Raw genomic sequence first — 20621 nt, forward strand, 5'->3', positions numbered from 1 at the left:
TAGTGTGACTAGCAAAGTAAAGACTTTGCTAATTCTTAGAGAAAATGCATTTTATTTTGTTAAGAAAATGCATACATACCTCGCTTGGTTAGGTATGATCAAATTTATGATAATCTTTTATTATCATTGTCTATCAGTTTGTGGAATAATAGTACACTTGCTAAAGGTCAATGTAGTACAAATCTAGATCCGGATTGATTGCCTAAACAAGAGAGAGAGAGAGAGAGAGAGAGAGAGAGAGAGAGAGAGAGAGAGAGAGAGAGAATTATTTACAAGTAAAGAGCGAACTATATGTTGCGACATGTATTATAATCTAATGTAAAATAAATTATGTCAAACCTAGAGTACTCGCACAAATACTTTTGTGTTGCAAATGAGATATATATATATATATATATATATATATACATATATATATATATATATATATATATATATATATATATACATATATAAAACTATGTATTAGTAAATAGCGAATTGTTCATTGCAACACATATCACAATCCAATGTAATACAAGTTCTATCGATTTTTTGGAGTGCTTGTCAAATGTTTCCATATTGCCAACTTGAGAGAGAGAGAGAGAGAGAGAGAGAGAGAGAGAGAGAGAGAGAGAGAGAGAGAGAGAGAGAGAGAGAGAGAGAGAGAGAGAGAGAGAGAGAGAGATTATGCATTGTGTGAGAGGAGAGAAAGAGAGGGAGAGACAAAGAGAATGAGCTACTTACATGTAGAGAGAGAGAGAGAGAGAGAGAGAAGGTGGTGGTGAAGGCAATGATGGCGGTGGTGGTGGAAGGGGAAGTAGAGGTGGGTACATCTAAAGATGAAATAAGCGAACTATGTGGAATAAGAATAGAGGGGTTGCCAAAAAAACTCGCTCAAAAAACTTGCTTCTTCCCCTATGTCCATTGATTGATAAGCTTAAGGAGTTGTGGGAGGGAATTACAGTGAATGACATGAACAAGCATGCTAGGGGTGGTCTACTAATATAAGAGCCATTCTCATGTGGACTATACATGACTTTTTGCAGTACAAAAAGTGCTCAAGATAAATATACCTTTGTTTTATGTGCTTTCTCAAACATATACTTTCATGATTAATATGGTTACACACAATGATTATTGTAGTGCTATTCACTACAGGTTATCATGCATATCCTATGTGCAGATCAAGATTGGACTCGCATAGGTCAAGCATGATGAAGAAGGTAGTTTATCAAGAGGGCCATGAGATGAGAGAAAGCTTCCTTTCGTGAACTCCTATATGGGTGAATGTATGAAGTTGATATAGGTGGAAGATGGTCCATGAAGAGTCATTCCCAAGTGGAGGATGAGGAGGGCTTGTAACAAGTGGAGAAGATAGCTTAGGAAATTTTGTGCAACAAGTTGAGGAGATGGGTGTATAGGAATTCTTTGAGAATGAAGTGGACAACTCCGCTTTTTGTGGAGACCTCTACATAGACCTTCTAGTGTATGCCAAGCTATGCCAAAATAAATTTATGGAGCTCTAGATGAGAATGCATGAGAGCTTGCCATTATAGTCAATGTTTATCACTCATGTTGGTACTTCATTCCATGTTTTTATATTTTGTGCAAGTCTACATACATGCTTCTCATTGTCTCTCTTTCCCTCCCATATATTGGATTGATTGATATTTATTTTGTTTGTGTAGGTCATCACACTTGATTGTGAGGGCATCATGAGCTAACAATATACAGATGAGGAGATTCTTTGACATATCTCCCAATCAAATGGTCTATTTCAAAGGCAAAGCTGATGCTTCTTTGTCCCATTCGAGGTCATCATGTTCTACCTTGGTATGTTCAAACAAGTCAATCTCTAATAGATACAACCAATGCTCTAGATTGGCATAGAGGGTGCCTCAAGCACTCCTTGCTTGGCTAGAGGGATTATAGAGGGTGGCTCTCTTATGCCTCACTTTGGGAATGGAGGGGGTGGCTCCAATGGGTGTTGGGGAGACATGGATGCTATGAGCCGTCATCATACTAGTACTCCTTGCTCTGGTACAAGTGGCTATGGGGCTGTTGTGGTAACATATATGCTACGACCCCTCAGCCTATTGGTACTTCTTTCTCTGGCTTTATAGGTGTTGTGGTGACATAGATGCTACGACACCTCAGCTAATTGGTATTCCTTTCTTTAATTGTGAAGTTGGGGAGGGTGGCTTTGTTGTAGGTGGCTTTGGCCAATGCTGTGGGGACATAGATGCTATGACTCCTTCTTGTTGATCAAGTATACTAGAGTTGCCCACATTAGCCATGCCCATAGATTTTACATCCCCCAAGATGCCTAGATTTGTTCATCCATCTATAAACTTATTACTACAAATTATTTAAGTTAGTTATCCGATACTTAGGTATTATTAGTTTAGTTTATTTACTAGTAATCATTAACTTTTATCTATAATCAAGATTGTTACCTTATTTAGTTTATTATTATGAACATAAGCTCGACTTTAGTTAAAAATAACTATACTCTCTACAAAGGTTTGAAACTATTTTTAAATCTTTTTTTATACTAGAAACCTATCTTTGCAATATTGAACTATAAAGAAAAGAAAAATAATCATTCTCGAAAGCATAGAGGGGAATGCCAGCTTCCCCCATAATTATGTAGCAATAAAGAGACTTATGCCAACTCTTCGACATGATACTTGTATAGGATGTTCATGTGTTTTTGTATTACTACAATGCTTTTACGAAGTTATAAATTAATTCTTGCGTGAAAAAATAGTGAAATGTCAAGGCCAATGCATTTCAGACTTTGGCCAAGTCACTCACCTTGTTTTTGTTTTATGTTTTGCAAGATACTCTTCATCAAAGGAACATCTCAAGTTGTAGAATAGGTTTCTAGGCAAGACTTATTAGCTTTAGAAATCCGTGAGTGTTGTTTATCTCGTGCATAATTCAAAAGACATACATTCAATTTCTCTAGATATGGTTAAAGATGCATCTAATTCAACAAGATTAATACAATTCATAATGTAAATAGTTACATTTATTATATTGAGTTACTAAATGATGATATCACTATTGTAGTCGAAGTACATACATTAACTAAACCTAACTACATTTGTCTCACTACTTTTGCACATTTTTGCTGTTTGTGTAAACACCCATGTTAGATCTCCTCTAGAGTGCTAAAACTTCTACCACCGTAGTGTGAACCTGGCCTTATTCATACACACCAAACTGTTTGGCAGCTACTAATTTTTTCGAGATTTATCATGGATAGATATTTACAACACCCTTGGCGGACCAAAGCAGAGTATCAATCTGATACTTCTTCTTCACTGACGACATGGCTATGGCGAGGCCTCCCACCGGCGCTCCCCAGCTTCCGTCCGATAGCGCGTCGTGGACTGGCCCTCGCTCTTGTCTTCTCGCTCCCTCGCAGCACGCCCGCGAGCTTTCGCTGTGCAGATCCTTGAACACATTTCCGTCCTTGGTCATGCCGTCCTCTGGCTCGAGTTGCTCTCGGCGCGCACATATCTGGGTACTTGGTGTTCCTCTCTCTCTCTCTCTCTCTCACACACACACACACACAATCAAATTCATTACACGTGCAAAAGCTGGATCTTCTGACCATGCATTCCATGCACTGCTGTTGCATTCCAAAAGCATTGGACATTAAAGGATAAATCTTGAGCTCGCAAAATGTTTGTTTATTTGTATAAGCCTGGCTGGATCCAATGGGGGCATTTGTAAACCTAGGAAGAGCATGCTCAAAACAGGAATCCATAAGCTGCAGTAATGCTGCTGTCCCTAACAAGAACAAGTGCCATTAAAGAAAATGGCAGAAGAAGACCTGCCAAAGGTGCAGCATTTTCCTTAGTGGCATAATAAATGCTTTTAGGCCTGCTGCATTGATATTCCTAAACTCTCTGCAGACGTGCATATGATATAGTAAGGGGGATGATCTCGGACATTCAAGAGGATGTGCTGTTCAGATGGAGGAGCTTGCATGCTGGTGAGACAGCCTAGCATTGTGTCATGTTGCAGCAATGATGCAATCAATACTGGGTTCAGTCAGCAATCAAGACTGCTGCAGTGATTCCTTTGGTTATTTGAGATTTAGCAATAATCTTACCACTTGCCTCAACTAATAGTGTGGGGAACTAAGCAGCACTTCAGCTTGTGCATCTGTTTATGCAGGGTCTAATTTGTTGGTGAACATAGTCTTGTAACAGCTTCTCATCTTTTAGGCAGTGCACGGGCATATATAGGATACTCAAACCCTTGCAAATGTTATTTCATGAGAAACTAGGTTCTTTGCACAATCATCTGCACATATCCTGTTAGTGTGGCTTGTTTTCCTTCCCAAGAAGCCAGAATTTTCTAGGAAGGGCTCATTCGATGTAAGTGACTTGCTAGATCAGCACAATTTTTTATGAAGGATATGAGAACATGATTGCGCCTACCAATTTTCTTTGTCCTTGGGATAAGACACACATTTGAATGCCCACAAGGGGAGGTATCTCCCGTCCAAATATTAGCCAAAAGGGAGAATAAGAACTACGTTGGCATCATTTTAATGCATTAGCCATCATATCAAAAGAAGATGAAGTCCTATGCACATGCAAATGTTCCTCAATTCTGCTCCAATCAATATTAACAAGCCAAGCAATTTTCTTAAGGAGAAAATCAATGCTCATGAAAGAAGGGAAGCATTTTAAATGTGGACAAACATGCCACATAGTAAAACAATGCCCAAACAGAAGGGAAAAGTAAGGTCTTTGGTAACAAGTCTAAGTTACTGAGGACAATCAATGCCATCAACGATGTGGTGGCAAATACACATCACACTCTGGAGACGCAGAAACAATGAAAGACTGTGAAACTATTGCAAGATAAGCAAGCACTGTTGTTGATAGACCTTGGGGCGAATGTAAATTTCAATCCCTTGTAGTTGAATGAAGAGCTTGGCTTTAAGAACGAAGACATGGAGATTGCAACAAAAGTAAGCTTTGAATGTAGATGATAGTGACATAATGAAGACTCTAGTACCTTACATTGGTAAGCTTAACTCCAAATCCAAGGCTAAAACAATCAAGTTAACTTTTGTATTGCAAGTCTTGAGAATCCAATACATGTCATAGGCAGGTTGACAGGGTAGTAAGATTTGGCCCCATTGAAATGACTTTTATTACTAAATGCTTCTTGGTTGATGCAAATGTGCAGATGGTTATGTGAGGAGTTGGATAAGTGCATAGCATGAAATGAACTTATGGGTGCCTAGGAGCTACATTACATGTGGCATTGAAGTGTCCAACATGGTGACTCTAGGTGTGTATTCTAAAGGAGGTGATTGACCATCGTGTGGTGCATGTGTCGAAAAAGTGTAAGATGGCACACTCGGCATTGACATGGCGGCAAAGTGTGTGGTCTCCTATGAAATGGGAGGGATGTGAGGTGCTTGATAATGGGATATCCTTGTGTATACGTCCCTATTAGCGCTTAGTCTAGGAGTGAAACTCCCACCACCATTGCATGGGCACCACCCAGCTAAGGCATAGGAATGCGACTTGTGGAATACGTGTCTAATAGTGTGGTATCCCCTAGTTTGGTGAAGTTAGGAATGGGTGAGTTGGAAAATATAATGGAAGCAAAAGGATTTTGTGAAATAGGTGGGAAAAGAAATTATGAAGACTTAGTTTAATTGAATGGAGATGAAGCTTCAAAAGTAGAACTCATTGGAATAAACATATGATGCAAAGTTTGGCATCTATAATTGTCTCCTCTTGTGTTCACAAATTGGCATCAGTTTGGATTTTGATGGTAACTTTCACCCATTACCTACGTTTCAGGAGGAGGAATGAAAGGAGAAATTGCAAATGTTGTATCATACATATGTTGCATCATGTTTGGTGAAATGGTTGACATTTTTGACATTCAATTTGTGATATATTTGATGGAGGAGGTAGCTCTATTTAGGCATGCATTTCCTTTTCAACCGGATTTAAGTGTGTGCACACTAGTTGGACACTTTCCAGCTCAGTGCATTTCCTTTTTGGCGGGTTTGGACTTTGTTCACATTGACCATGATTGGGCGACCAACATTCACGTTTTCATTGATGATGTGTAGTTGGCCAACATTTATGGCTCCTTTAGGCAGCAATTGATCAGTTTTTGGCATTTTCAGCTATTAATAGCTGTCCCCCACTCTTGGCTGATCATTTACAGATTCAGGTTTGCAAGTTTCAGTACACTTTGACATTTAGGATTCTCCTCCGTTTTCTATTGTTGCCTTTTGTCGTCAGCTTGATTGGGTGCCCTCATTGATGCCTTGGTTTGCATGTAGGGATTGATGAGTCCTCTTTGTATTCAATATTCTTTTGGAGTTGAGTGTATTGATCAATCCTCTTTATATTTAGGATTCTTTTGGAGTTGAGTGCAGATTTTTTTTCTTTCATTCTTTTTTTTCTTCGTAATCAAGTGTCTACTCTAATGGTAAGACACTTGTTTTTATCAACCCACTAACTTGGGTTACATTCTCCGTTTTGTAATACCTATACTAAATGATTGTGTGGGATGTAGGAGTTGAACTGAAGACCTTTTGGTCACCACCTTGTTCAACTTAACCAATTGAGCTACACCCGTTTGGTCTCTTCTTCCATTCTCTTCTTTCATTATAGTCCTTCTCTTCCCTTCTCTACGTATTTGTGTTTGTCTTCAATTGTGCACTTTCACATGGTCTTAGCGCCGAAGTGAGAATGTTCTATGAAGAGAAGACTACACTCAACTTGAACGTAGATTTTTTGCCTTGTTCAGGCCTTCTACAAAGTGTGTGAGCAATTATTATGACTTTCTTTTAAAAGTGTAGTCGATTTTCCCTTTGTTTGGCCAACCCAACCCCAAAACATAGGAGTTTTTTGTGTGTTTTTAGGTCAATTTGAAAAACTATGAAGTATTGGTTTGATAACTTAAATGAGGAGACCATTCAATCTTTCTTCGATAGGCAGTCACATTGGCTCGACCGCCATGAAAAGCAATGCGAGGATCGACATTCAGAGCCTTGTTCTCGCTCTGATAGATTGGGAAGATTTGAGTATGCTTCTTTCCCCTTGCTTCTCCACATGTTTCTTATAGGGCCCATACTATAGGTCCTTGCATAGCCATGATGGCACCTTGTATTCAGGTGCCAGTGCTTCCTTCTCTTCCCAAAGAAGATCAACTTAATGGTGTGAACTACTCTCTTTGGTCCCGCAAAGTGGAGTGTATACTTGACACCTCCGGCTTATGGGACTTTTTTAGCACCCCAATCCCTTGTGTAGTGGTGGATCCTCGAATTGGTTCTATGATGGACCAAGTAGCCCTTTGGGATTAACTCAATTCTAGAGCATGATCTTTTCTCTTCATGAGTTTGTAGAATTTTGTCCTCGTGTATGTGTGTAGACTTTGGATCATAGATGTGTGGATGAATCTCTCTCTACCATTAGAAGTTCTTTGCCCATTGCATCACCCTAGTGAAGAAACTCTAGATGCTTTTTGTTGATGATTTCCTTATATGTAGGATTGCATCAACAAGATGGAGGATATGTGGGATTAGCTTGCATTCCTTGGCAAGATGGTTTCATGAGAGGACATGGCAAGACTCTTCTATGTGAAGGGCTAGCTCTGCTTGTTTTGGATCATGAAGAGCGACCCAACGTGATTGGTACTAGTGGATCTAGCCTTATTGAGGCTTTTATTGCAGGTCCATGAGGGGCAACAAGAAGGACCAAAAGACCAAGAACAAGAAGAAGTAGGTTAAACACTTAAGAGTCTTCCTTGGGCTTTAACATAGATTCGGAGAAGCCTACACACCCACACTGTGGGAAGGGCACTCATACCGAGGAGAAGTGATGGAAGAAATACCCTTACCTTTGTATGGGAGCAAAGGATGGAGCTAAAACTTTCGAGCCCTCCTATACTTCTACACTAACTATTACACGAGTCCGTGTTTCTTCACGTCCATGAGATGGAGGAGCCTTCTTCAGTGGCTATCTTGTCTATAGAGGGGCCTTGGCTTATTGACAATGGTGCTTCATGTCATAAGACTCCTCAAGGAGTTTAGTTGTAAGATCTTCGTCCATCAAAGGGTACAATCATTGTTGGTGACATTGGTGCCTATTAGTAGTTTTGGCACTTTGCCGTTATTGCTTGATCAGTTGTTGTGCTTCGTTTCGGAAGTCCTTTATGTTTTGGACTTAAGCTTCCCACTCCTCTCAGTTCATGGCCTTATTAGACTGGATACCTAGGTTATTCTCATTGAGTAGGCCGTTTTTATTGAGGATTCTTTTTCAGGAGCCATTTCAGTGTGACAAATAGGCTTTATAGGCCCTATTTCCCTTCTATTGTGCAAGATCCTTTGAGGAAAATCCAACCTAGTTTGAATTTTTTCAGCCTCGTACCACCAAAACCAAACCACTTGCATTGGTTGAATAAAACATGCCAAAATCAGGGGTTCCCTCGAGGAACCATAGTATCTATAAGAGAGCTTGCTAATGAATCTTCTTAGATTTACTCATAAAACTTGCTAGCAAATCAACTAGAAAGCACAAATCAATGCAAATATTCAGAAGCCAAATCAATGATCCACTCAGCTATCTATAGTGGGAAGCATTTGCCAATGGTGGATGTGTATAAGTCATAGCCTTCCAATGTGGATCCATGGGAGTAGAAATAGTCTAATACTTCTGTATCTCAAAGGTGGTCAAGAGATCTCGCACATCATGTTGTTGTTGGGAGAGAGAGATTCCCCTCTCAATCTACCATATCTCATGACCTAGAAATAAATGAAGAAACCCTATATCTATCATCTCAAACTTCTCATGGAGTGCCTCCTTACTTTACTTGATCATCTAGGCATGGTCACTTGTAAAGATGAGATCATTCACATAAAGTACAAACATAGCTTGCGCTCTAGTTGACATTTGGATGTACAAATTTGGATACCCTAATGTGTATGGAAGGAATGAGTATCTTCTTTCCAAGCACAAGGAGCTCGTTTAAGGCCATAAAGAGCCTTCTTTAACTTGCATATCTTATCTCTAAGGAAGAAAAGCCAAGGGACTCTCAACATAGACATGTCTAGTATTTCCATCAAGAACTTGAAAGGAGTCCCTATCAAACTCAACCGTAAGGTCAAGTCCACAAATCTTGCTCACAGAAGTAGATGATAGCCCAAACTTGGAACATAAAGAATCTTTGATGTGTGGGCACTGCTATGCTCATTTGAAATCAGCTACATATTACTTGTGCCTTGTATTGGAATTGAAGAATCGTCTCCAATCAAAATGTGCCCATGCATCAGATGCATATGGATAATGCTAGTTGGAGAAGGGGTCATGTGGTGGGAGGCGCCATTGTCCACAATCCACTCTCGAGACTGTGGGGCCATCAATGCTGCATTAGATGGATCCTATGTAGAAGGCTCAATCAATTCTAGATGTAGAAAGGCCTTTGATGAAGAAGCAACCATCGCTTTGAAGTCCTTTGTAGTCTTCTTCTTCTCCTTGGTGTCCTTTTTAGCCTTATCTAGGCAATCTTTCTTCTAGTGACCTATCGTACCACAAATGTGGCAAGTGGACTCCTTGTCCTTGTCATTCTTTTTTTGCCTTTTTCTTTGCTTTTCCTTCTTTTGGAAACCTTGACCTGTAAGAGCCTCAAAAATTTGAGAACTGGTACCCTTTAATTGCTCCTCTTGGTCCAAGAACATAGGAACCAACTCCTCTTACTTAAGGGTCTATGTCTGGCTTGAAGCAATTAAGGTGGAACAGAATGCACTAAATCTAGGGGATAACTACGATAACATGGTAATCACCATATTCTCAGAGGTAATTGCCTTGCCTACATTTTGAACTTGCATCTGTATAACTATTGAAGCTTGCTCATAGGCTTACACATGGAAGTGGACTTGCTGTTAGAGATTAGTCATCCCCTCAACTAGCATTTCTCAGGTTACCATTGGTGTAGTCGGTTCTCTTGGAGGTACCCTTAGATGGCATTATTCATTATTCATAATAGTTTGTGGGCATTTCCAGCAACTGTAGTGTATGGGCAGTTTATTAGGCAGGCGGTGATGCCGCGTGGCAGTTGGAGGACTAATCGCTGATTATTGTATTCACTTGTGCAGTAGTCTGCAGGTTTTGACCAGGTTGGCCAGTTTTATTAGCCAACTGCATTATTTTATTGCATTATGTCCTCCTATTTAGGGCCAGTGGGCAGCCTGCCCTCCTCACTTGCTTTTTAGGTGTTGGTAGGGGAGAGAGAGAGCTTGAGGAGATACGTCTACAGCCCCTGTATATCTGCCCTCTTCATTTAAGCATTCATTGATTGTAGAGTTCTGTGTTCTTCTTTCTTTTGTCTCTCTCTTTCTTTTGCGTTCATTTTTCTTTTAGTCTTGTCCATACACTTTGCATTTGCTGCACTCTGACATGGTATTAGAGCAGTGTAGAAGGGTTGATTGATTGTGGGCAGACCTGATTGGGAGGATTTTTTGTGACGAAAGGTTGAGTTTTCAGCCTTTGGAGGCTATGGTGAACAGGTTGTGCGTGGAGGAGTGAAGTTGTTTTTTGCAGGCCCTTGCTGTTCGTGAAGGAGGGAAGGCTGCATTTTCAGCCTTTTGCTATATATTTTGGGTTTTCATTGCGTTCGGCATGTGAAACTCTTTGAGGATGAGTGGAGAAACGCCTAGCAGGCATTGGGACCATACATGGAGTCGGGGGGAACTATAAGGTCCTCGTGTTACTAACTCCTCCTTTAGATCAAAAGCTTGATGGGGAGAATTACTGCATATGGTGCGTAATGATGGTCGCCATCTTGGAGTCTTATGATTTGGCAGAGCTCGTGACAGAGGCTATAGATCGTCCTACAACTCATGATGCCTCCAAGCTTTCTTCAGATGAGAAAGCCAATTGATAAAGGTCCACAGGCGCATTGGGATAAATGGAATGCTGCATCTGTTTTCACTCCAACCATCATTGCTCATATCTAATACTTGATCGTGGCTCAAGACATATGGCTAGAGTTTGATGAGATGTATAATTGGATGATTGTGGTGAAGCGGATGTCTCAAGAGGTTCAAATGAGGACTTTTGAGTCCTAACAAGTCTTCTTCTATTTGGGAGAATGTCAATAAGCTTGGGCAATTGCAAATGCAGATCTAGAACGTAGGGAAGGCGATTACCTCGGAGGACATGGCGATAACTCTTCTTTCTTAGTTACTGTCCCGATTCAGTGCCTTTTACTTCGCCTTGATTACTTCAGGGTGGTTAGAGACCCTTCATTGGGAAGAGTTGGTTCCTATGGTTTTGGACCAAGAGGAGCTATTAAAAGGACATAATGTTTCCAAATTGGAGGCATTGAGGGGTTAGTTCTCTCAGAAGGGGAAGGACCAAAAGAAGGAGGACAAATCGAAGGACAAAGAGAAGGATTTCACTTGTCACATCTGTGGCAAGACAGGTGATTGGAAGAAGGATTGCCCAACAAGGAGAATAAGGAAAATCTTCAAAGGATTCGGGAGTGGTGGTTGCTCCCTCATCGACTGCCTTTCTCCATTTGGAGGTGATTGAGGCATCGATCCTTAGGGCTTTTGATGTTGCATTGTTGGTCCCACACCCTTGTGAGTGGATTGTTGACAGTGGTGCCTCTCGACGCATGACTCCTTCTGCAATAGGTGTTGCACATTTGCGGCCTTCTCATGCACAGATTCTTATCGGCGATAGCTCTTTTGTCTCTATTTGGGGGAGGGGTAATATGCAGCTTATTCCCAATGGGCAGGGTGGTGCTCATACTTTGGAGGTGCTTTATGTACCAAGCTTGGGTTACCATTTGCTTTCAGGACACAAGATTTGTGCCCTGAGCCTCTTGGTTGGGTTTGATGATTCCTTTTGAATTCTTGATTGTGGATCGAGATATGTGCTTACTTCCGATTATGAGGAGAATAGAGTTTACAAGTTGCGGCCTCCTTTTGCCTTGATCTATCTTCTTTTTATCTCTTCGACACAATACGAGCTTTGGTATGCTTGGTTTGACCACCTAAATCACCATTACCTTCGGAAGGGGTCTAAGGGACAGCTTGTTCACATTGTGGTGAGCTAGCAGTCGTGTGTATCTTGCATTTGTAGGAAACAACATCGTGATGCCATTTCTAGCAAGGCTTTGAGGCAGCCTTCAGCACCCTTGAAGCTTGTTTCTATAGATCTATGTGATCTTATGAGGACGGAGTCCCTTAAGAAGAGCTTGTATTTCATGTTGATTGTGGACGATTTTAGTAGGATGACATGAGCTTATTTTTTGCAGCTGAAGTTGGAGGTTTTCTTCCACTTCTAAGATTGGTTTCTCTTTGAGGATAACTGATTAGGCTAGAAATTGAAGACATTATGATCAAATAAGGGATGAGAATTTGCTTATAATGAGCTTACTAGATTTGTGCAGATCGCGGTATCCACCAAGAGCTTGTAAACACAAACACATTTCAAGGAAATGGCACATTGGAGTGGAAGAACAGAAGTGTGATTGAGATGGCTTGCACCGTGATGGAGCATAGACAGACACCTTAGTGTCTTTGGGCCAAGGTTGTAGATATTGCAGTCCACATCCTTAATCGATCCCCCGCTTTGGCCGTTGTTGGTATGACACTCTATGAGACGTATTTTGGGTCTAAGCGTGATGTTTCTTATTTTAGGGTTTTTGGGTGTGACGCCCATGTTGACATCTCGAAGATACATGGGATAAATTTGAAGTAGCAACTCGAAGACAGGCCTTTGTGGGCTGTAGCTTGCAGTCCCAAGGTTATCGATTACATGATTTTGTTAAGTAGGATGTCTACATGAGTCGAGATGTTCGGTTTGTGGAGGTTCTAGCCTCAAAGGCGGGTGAGGAGCACCCGGTGCTTGGAGATTGAGGAGGTAGTTGGGTGTTAGCGATTGTACCTTTGGAGCCAATGTCTCACGGAGATGCTTCCTCTTCGGATGAGGATACTGCTTCCTTGCCAGCTTGCCTGACTGAACTTGCATCGGTTGATATTCCGCAGATTTGCAATCCAAAGGTTATCGATTATACGATCTTTTTAAGCAGGATGTCTACATGAGTCGAGATGTTCAATTTGTGGAGGTTTCCGCCTCAAAGGCAAGTGAGGAGCACCCCGTGCTTGGAGATCCAAGAGATAGTTGGGTGCTAGCAACTGTATCCTCGGAGCTCGTGTCCCATGGAGATGCTTCCTCTTCGGATGAGGATGCTACTTCCCCTCCAGCTTACTTGGCTGTACCCGCGCTGGTTGATGCTCCAGAGACTTTAGCAGATGGTGTACACTAAGGAGGCTTCCTTCTCTTTGGGTACGATGTGCCATATAATATAGGGAGCCCATCTCTATGAAGGAGGCTTTGCAGTAACAACATTGGGAGAAGGCTATGGCGCAAGAGTTGGATGCTATGGAGTAGAATGACATTTGGGATCTTGTGCCTCAGCCCGTTCATAGAAAGGTGATTCATGTGAAATGGATCTTCAAGACCAAATATCACAGTGATGGTACTTTGGATAAGCACAAGGTGTGGCTCATTGTAAAAGGCTTCACACAGCGGCTAGGGGTGGATTTGCATGACACCTTTGTACCTACAACTCGAATGGCTATCATTAGAGCCATTCTTGCCTTGGCTAGCCATAGGAGATGGCCAGTTTATTAGCTTGATGTGAAGTCTACCTTCCTCAATGGTGATTTGAAGGTGGAGATCTATGTTGAGTAGCCTCTTGGCTTTTTCTCATTAGATGGATAGGTGTATAGGTTGAAGAAGGCCCTTTACAGCCTTAAACAGGCTCCATGTGCTTGGAACAAGAAGATAGAATCGTTCCTCCAAGGGAAGTTGGGGTATTGCCGTTCCTCTTCCAATCCCCAGTTGTATGTACACACCTTAGTTGGAGGGCACATATTGTTCGTGCTTTATGTGGATGACCTTATTTTGATAGGTGACTATGCCCAGAAGGCCAAGGAAATTAAGGCGGCACTACATGAGATTTACTTGACTTTGAGGGGGATTTTTGTCTTCGAGTAGTATTATGTGTAGGAACTTTTGGCTATGTTTGAGATGGAGGGATGTAAGGCCATTTCTACTCTTATGGATCTGAATTGGAAGGCTACGGCCCATGCAACTTCTTCGGCGGTGGATGCTACTTGGTACAGGTAGTTGATTGGGTCCTTGATTTGGCTTCTTAATACTTGGTTGATTTGTGCTTTTTTGTAGGTCTACTGGCTGGGTTCATGAGTGAACCCAAGATGGTACATTGGCGGGCTGCTATTGTGGACTCAGCTTGGGCAGGAGATGTTGACCAATGGAGGTCAATGATAGGATATTGTTTTGCATCGGGTGCAAGTGTTATCTTGTGAGTAGCAAGAAGCAGTCCACCGTTGCCCTTTCTCTTCTACCACACGTGAGACGGTATGTCTTTGGAGGATACTAGGAGAACTTGGCCGTCCTTAGATAGGTCGTATGACACTTCATTGTGACAATGAGAGTTGCATTGCTTCGGCATAGAGCCCAGTGTTTCATGCCAGGTTGAAGCGCATTGAGATTTAGTACCATTTCATTCGGGAGAAGATCTTGGATGAGACCATTGATGTGATTTATTACAAGGAGGATAATCTCGCAGATTTGTTTATGAAGGCGCTTCCTCAGCTTCTTCTCCATGAGCACTCTAGATCCTCGAGTATTATATTGCGTCTAGGATTTGAGAAGAGGTGTTAGAGATTAGTCATCCCTTGGACCAGCATTTCTCAGGTTACCATTGGTGCGATTAGTTCTCTTGGAGGTACTCTCGAAGGGCATTATTCATTATTCCTGTTAGTTTGTGGGCATTTCTTGTAGTCATAGTGTATAGGCAGTTTATCAGGAAGGTGATGATGCCACGTGGCAGTTGGAGGACCGATCACTAATTATTTTATTCATTTGTGCAGCAATTGGCAAGTTTTTGACCAGGTTGACTAGTTTTGCTGGCCGATCGCATTATTTTATTGCATTATTTCCTCCTATTTAGGGCTGGTTGGCAGCGTGCCCTCCTCACTTGCTTTTCAGTTGCTGGTGGGCGAGATACGACTCGAGGAGATACGTCTACAGCTCCTATATATTTGCCCTCTTAATTTCAGCATTCATTGACTGCTGATTTCTATGTTCTTCTCTCTTTTCTCCCTCCCTTTCTCTCGTGTTCACCTTTCTTTCAGTCTTGTCCATATGCTTCTGCATTTGTTGCACTCTGACACTCTTGCCATATCTCTCGAGCCACTGTTAAGTGCTTGATGTGAGCAATAACAGTTGGAGTGCAAGAGAGAAAGAGAAAAGAGTGGATGTGGGCATTGAGTTTATCCCAGTGTGCTTGCACCTTGAGCAACTCAACTTTATCATTAGTAGAAAATCTTGGAGGCATCATGGGCTATAGGATGGTCAATGGCCTTGATCGCGAGCTTTGCCAAATCATATGACTCTAGGATGGCAAGCATCATTACCCGCCAAATGCGATCATTCTCCCCATCGAGCTTTTGATCTGAAGGAAGAGTTGGTAACATGGGGACCTTATGGTCCATAATAGCTTGACTTTGCGCCCATCTTGGCAGACATTGTCACTTAAATAACTTGCACAAAAACAAGGGCAGCCCCCTCTAACTCTACAAGCAAATGGTGCTTGATGGGGCTTCCTTTACTTGTTCCTAGCGTGTTTCAATCGTTAGAGGCGATGAAAATTCAAAATCTGCTCCAAAAGGCTGGAAACACAGCCTTTTCTCCTTCAAGAACAGAAAAAACCTGCAAAGAATAGCAATCTCGCTCCTTTCCTACAATTCAAATGTTAGCCTCAGCCTCCGAATGCTGAAAATGCAAACTTTTGTCGTGCTGAAATCTCCCGTTTAGGTCTGCCCATGATCAATCAGCCCTTCAATGTTGCCCTGATACCATGTTAGAGTGCAGAAAATGCAGAAGTGTATGGACGAGACTAAAAGACAATGAACATGAGAGAAGGAGAGAGAAAAGGGACAGTAACATATAGAATTCTGCAGTAAATGAATGCTGAAATGAAGACGGCAATTGTATAAATGGGCTATCAAAGTATCTCCACGAGCCACTCTCTCGCTCCACCCAAAACGGACAAGTGAATGTGGGCTGGCTGGAGGCTGAATGCAAATAGCTAAAAATAGGCCACTAAAATGACCAGGTCAGCCAGCTAAATCTGGCCGATGAGCTGCTGAAAATAGCGGACTGCACATCAAAATGCAGAACATCTGTGATCTGCCCTAGATGCGCCACTTGGCACTGAAATGAAGAAGCAAATTTGCAAACGGGCTATCGAAGCATCTCCACGAGCCGATCTCTCTCTCCACCCGAAACAGACACATGAATGTGGGCTGGCTGGAGGCTGAATATAAATAGCTAAAAATAGGCCACTAAAATGACCAGGTTGGCCAGCTATATCTGGCCGACTAGCTGCTGAAAATGGCGGACTGCACATAAAAAATGCAGAAAATCTGCAATCTGCCCCAGATGTGGCACATGACACACGACTTGCCCATTGCATGTTGACTTGCCTGGAATAAGGTGCTTGCTTCTGGTGATTGGGATAATGCCCAAACTGACAGGAAATGCGTAATTGTGTCCAAGAGAACCAAGTGTACAAATGTAGCCTGACAATGCTAGTCCAAGGGATGACTAAATCTTTAATATCCTCCAATTCTTCCTTGTTCTAGAGGTATTTCATCTACCTCGAGGCTCCTTGTTTCATAACAAAATTTAAGGTGGTCAATTTCAGCTTCTGGTATGGCTGATGTTGCTGTACTTACTTACCCTTGAATTCCAGGTCTAGGCTTTTTGAGCAGACTCAATATGAGTGGGTGGATGCTAACTATCATAGGTGGTTGCATAGTATTCTAGGATGAGGATGGGGGCGAGGAAATGGTCGGGGACAATTGATGGCCAAGAGTAGGGGATGGGGAGTGGGGGAGGGGATGGCATATGTCACGAGGACATGTATTTTTGAAACCTCACTTAACATGTGGATTAATTTTTAATCATATGATTAAGTAAATGTTGCACATGTGAGGTGTAATTGGGGTTAAAGTAAATTTACGAGCTTGGTTTCGAAGAAATCACGGGATATCAAAGGCAAAAGTTGCTATAAGTTATGCCACACAGGTACTTGAGTCTTGGTGGTATCTGGTGCTAGTTGTTGGCCTAGGTCATCCATTTGGCCATAAATGTCAGTTGGCGACACTAGAGAAGTGCCGTTTAATGGTACTTAATGCCAATCTGATGATCAAAGATGGCGCAGACACTCGGGAATCGAAGTTGCGTAGATAATTTAATTATTGGCCAGCCATTATTTTTTAGGGTATTGAAATAATTATTTGATTAATTTTCAGTATTTAAAGGCTGAAAATTGATATTTAATTATGAAAAATATTGGATAAACCATTTGGGAAGGCTATCAGTTGTCAAAAATGCCCATGCAAGACTGAAAACGTCTTTAGAGGTTGGAGAGAGCCTGCAAGAGAGAGGGAGAAGAGGCTGTTGGTCTGATTTGCAGCCATTGGAGGATCTTCTGAGGTTGCCAAGGGCATGAGAAGACCAATCAATAGCAGGAGACATAATCTATAGGCTATTGAGACAGGGCAGCAGCAGTAAATGACTGATTTTCTTCAGTTCTTTGCATCTACAAGGTGTTGTGGTAGGGCAACAGCTGCATTTGATTGATTTTCAGTCATTCTTCGCTACAAAACTCTAAATTTTCTCTCTCTACAGCTTTCCCTCTCATCTCCCAGCCATTTCATAGCCTTGTTTCGAAGATCTCAACATTTAGATCCCTAGAGGCTGAGAAATTTCAGATTTCTCTGTTGTAAATCCTAATTTGTAGCAGAAATTAGGGTTTAGTAGCCTCAGGAAGCGTGCCAGAAATTGGAAGCTCCAAGACTCGGAGTCAATGGGGTTGAAGCTGTTTTTAGCCTATTGAAGTGGAGGGACTAGCAAATAATTGAATTTGTGGCATTTTCTATCTCCATCAAAAGGCCGATTGATTGCTTGAATCAAGGGGCAAATCGGATTAAAGACTTGCTGGTGATTCATCACAACAAGGGGAGTTGGAATACCGAAAGGGATTGGGAGAATCCCATTGTAAATCAACTTCTTCTTCAATAAAGCTAAAGAAATACCGAAAGGGGTGCCAATTTTGGGGCCAATTGGGTGTGCATTGTCCAAGATCAGTAGGTAAATTTGTATTTTCAGATTTGCACTAATTGTTTGCTGCTGTAATTCAGTTGTAATCAGGGATTTACCACCCATCCCTGGAAGGAAGGCTGGTTTCAGCATATATAAATAATATTTTTAATTTCATAGTTACCAAACATATGCATGTGATGTGGTGGGTGGAGGTGTGGACAAATGCATGTGCAATGCATATGTGTATTTTCCATTGTAGCAAAATTGTGTTTAATGTGGGCTGATTTGAGATGATTCCATACAAGATTATACTAATTTTGTGCATGTGTATGTGTGACAAAAGGGGAAGAAATAAAAATAATTAACATAATTAACTCCTTGGAAGAAGGCTGAAACTTAAAAAAAAGAAAAAGAACATCCCTTATCAAGAATGGCCCCTGCCAGCCATCCTTGACAAGAAGACAGGGTATGGGATGGCTAGGATGGGGGGGGGGATGGTGTTAAGGATGGAATAGGGGATGTCCTTGGTTCATTTTGACATTCCCTTAGGTATATCATTCCAGAACGGTGTCCTGGGGCCTGGGACAGCCATGCAGATTTTAATGCATTTTTGGATATTTGCAAAGCGTCATACTTATCAATGCAAGGTCATTGCTTTGACAAGTTGGCCCAAACCAGATTGAGGAAGTAATGTTGACACCTGCAAATCCATTTCAGGTTCTTACTCCACTCTTGAATTAGGTGTGATTCCTGCAGTAGTACTTGTGCTTGCTTACAAACCGATGCAACTGACTGTTCCTCTTTTCTTAAGCACGGCACAGGAAATAGTCTCTTCTGTGCTGCCCAGGAATTAGATAGAGCCGGATGATAGGCCAGGTCAGACTACAGAAGCAGGCAAATGGGACTGCCAGCAAGCAACTGACTGTTCCTCTTTTCTTAAGCAAGGCACAGGAAATAGTTTCTTCTGTAGTTGCCCAGGAAGTAGGTAGAGCTGGATGCTAGGCCAGGTCAGACTGCAGAAGCAGGCAAATGGGAGTGCCAGCAAGCAACTGCTTTCTCATGGCCAGCTTAGAAGGCACAAACCAAGAGCTTTCCTCCCAAGAATTGTCACTTCATATCTGCACCACCTACTTCTCCAATCTTTCTCCTCTTTCAGCTTCAGGCCTCTTTCCACCAAGGAGAAGCATCTTTGGTGACAACTGCATTTTCACCTTGTATCACATCTTTATTAACCACTTGAAGGTGCACCAAAAATGCCATCCATCGTGTGCGGCTGCAGGGAACTGAAGAGCAGCTGCACTCGAACACGCTTGCAAGACACTAATGCCCTGTCAAAACCATTGAACATTCCTTATTTGGATAGAAGACTCTGCATGAAGAGCACAAGGATGAGGCAAACTAAAACATCATACATGTGACTTTATTTGAATGTTTTTAATAAGGTGGTGCTTGTGTGTTTTTTTGACCTGAGGAAAAGTATGAGGGACTGATAAGTATTGCTAACTAAGTGATAAGGATCAGTCACATCTGCTCTGCCTAATTCATCATATTGATTAGACATAAGAGACATGGTAGTTTGTAGAAGGTTTACTGTCTGCCATGCATGGAGTTTGAATTAGTAGCCCTTGAAAAGCAATGCCTGTACTGTAAATTCATAGGAAGAGGTTGGTTATTTTTCAAGAGGTTCTTTTATTTTGAGTTTATATACAGAAATGACCGCTTGCTGGAGTAATGATGGTGTTTTTGTCACAGAGTGATTCAACCTTGATTCAAGCTGCCTGGACAAGGCGTTCAAGGAATCAGCCGCCGACTAGGCCGAATAAGCGATCGTGGGGCCAACGAGTGGATAAATACATGAGACCATTTAAACTAGACATTATGATCTCCAGAAGGTATGTAGGTGCGAAAGTAGTGCATAGAGTTACAAGCAAAGTTGTCTCTGTTGTTACCACCAATGCCAAGGATCTTCGGTTTTCATTACCCTCTTTGACTGATGCGAATGCATGTAGAACTATTGGTAAACTCCTGGCTGAACGAACAAAGGATGCAGATGTATATGCTGTGACATATGAGCCTCGTAAAAATGAGAAAGTAGAGGGACAATTAGCTGTAATACTCGAGACTATAACACAGAATGATATTGCCCTCATTTAATATATAGCCAGTTGTGCTTCAAGTTTTTGTGTAATACTCTCTGAGAGCAGCAACATGGCTAACTGCCCAATGTTCATTCAAGAGTATGTAGTTCTCCTTTGACTATTATTGTGTTCTCTTGAACTTCTTTTGTATCCTAAAGTCAGGTTGATCATGCTCGTAAGACGGAGCAATGCCGAGTGTGCATGTCTGTTTGAAGTTGCAATTTGCATGGGCGTTTGGCATAAGTGCATGTGCATGTTGCTCCTTGCAGAAGGCCTGCCTAATGCAAATGCA

The 20621-nt window shown here is 41.7% G+C and overlaps 1 protein-coding gene across 2 annotated transcripts; it reads left to right on the top strand.

Moving 5' to 3' along the window:
* The first annotated feature begins 3236 nt into the window (after positions 1-3236).
* Positions 3237-20379, top strand: LOC148032178 (uncharacterized). 2 transcript variants are annotated; one of them, XM_087682803.1, is made up of 3 exons: positions 3237-3514; positions 19944-20083; positions 20201-20379. In XM_087682803.1, exons 1-3 carry the CDS (start codon positions 3320-3322, stop codon positions 20343-20345), a joined length of 480 nt encoding a protein of 159 aa, XP_087538929.1. In that variant the 5' UTR covers positions 3237-3319; the 3' UTR covers positions 20346-20379. The 2 variants fall into 2 exon arrangements, with proteins under 2 accessions (XP_087538929.1, XP_087538928.1); XM_087682802.1 differs by having other exon boundaries at positions 3241-3514; positions 19944-20379.
* The last annotated feature ends 242 nt before the right edge of the window (positions 20380-20621 follow it).

This window comes from Lygodium microphyllum, chromosome 8 (assembly GCF_053477565.2).
Source record: "Lygodium microphyllum isolate KBCC chromosome 8, Lygodium_microphyllum_v1.1.10, whole genome shotgun sequence".
Lineage (NCBI taxonomy): Eukaryota > Viridiplantae > Streptophyta > Polypodiopsida > Schizaeales > Lygodiaceae > Lygodium > Lygodium microphyllum.

What these genes read in the sequence shown, in the direction of transcription:
- LOC148032178 (XM_087682802.1), top strand. Translation starts at nt 3,320, where the DNA reads ATGGCTATGGCGAGGCCTCCCACCGGCGCTCCCCAGCTTCCGTCCGAT. An exon ending in CTCGGCGCGCACATATCTGG is followed by an intron (nt 3,515 to 19,943) that starts GTACTTGGTGTT and finishes TTTTTGTCACAG; the next exon opens with AGTGATTCAACCTTGATTCA.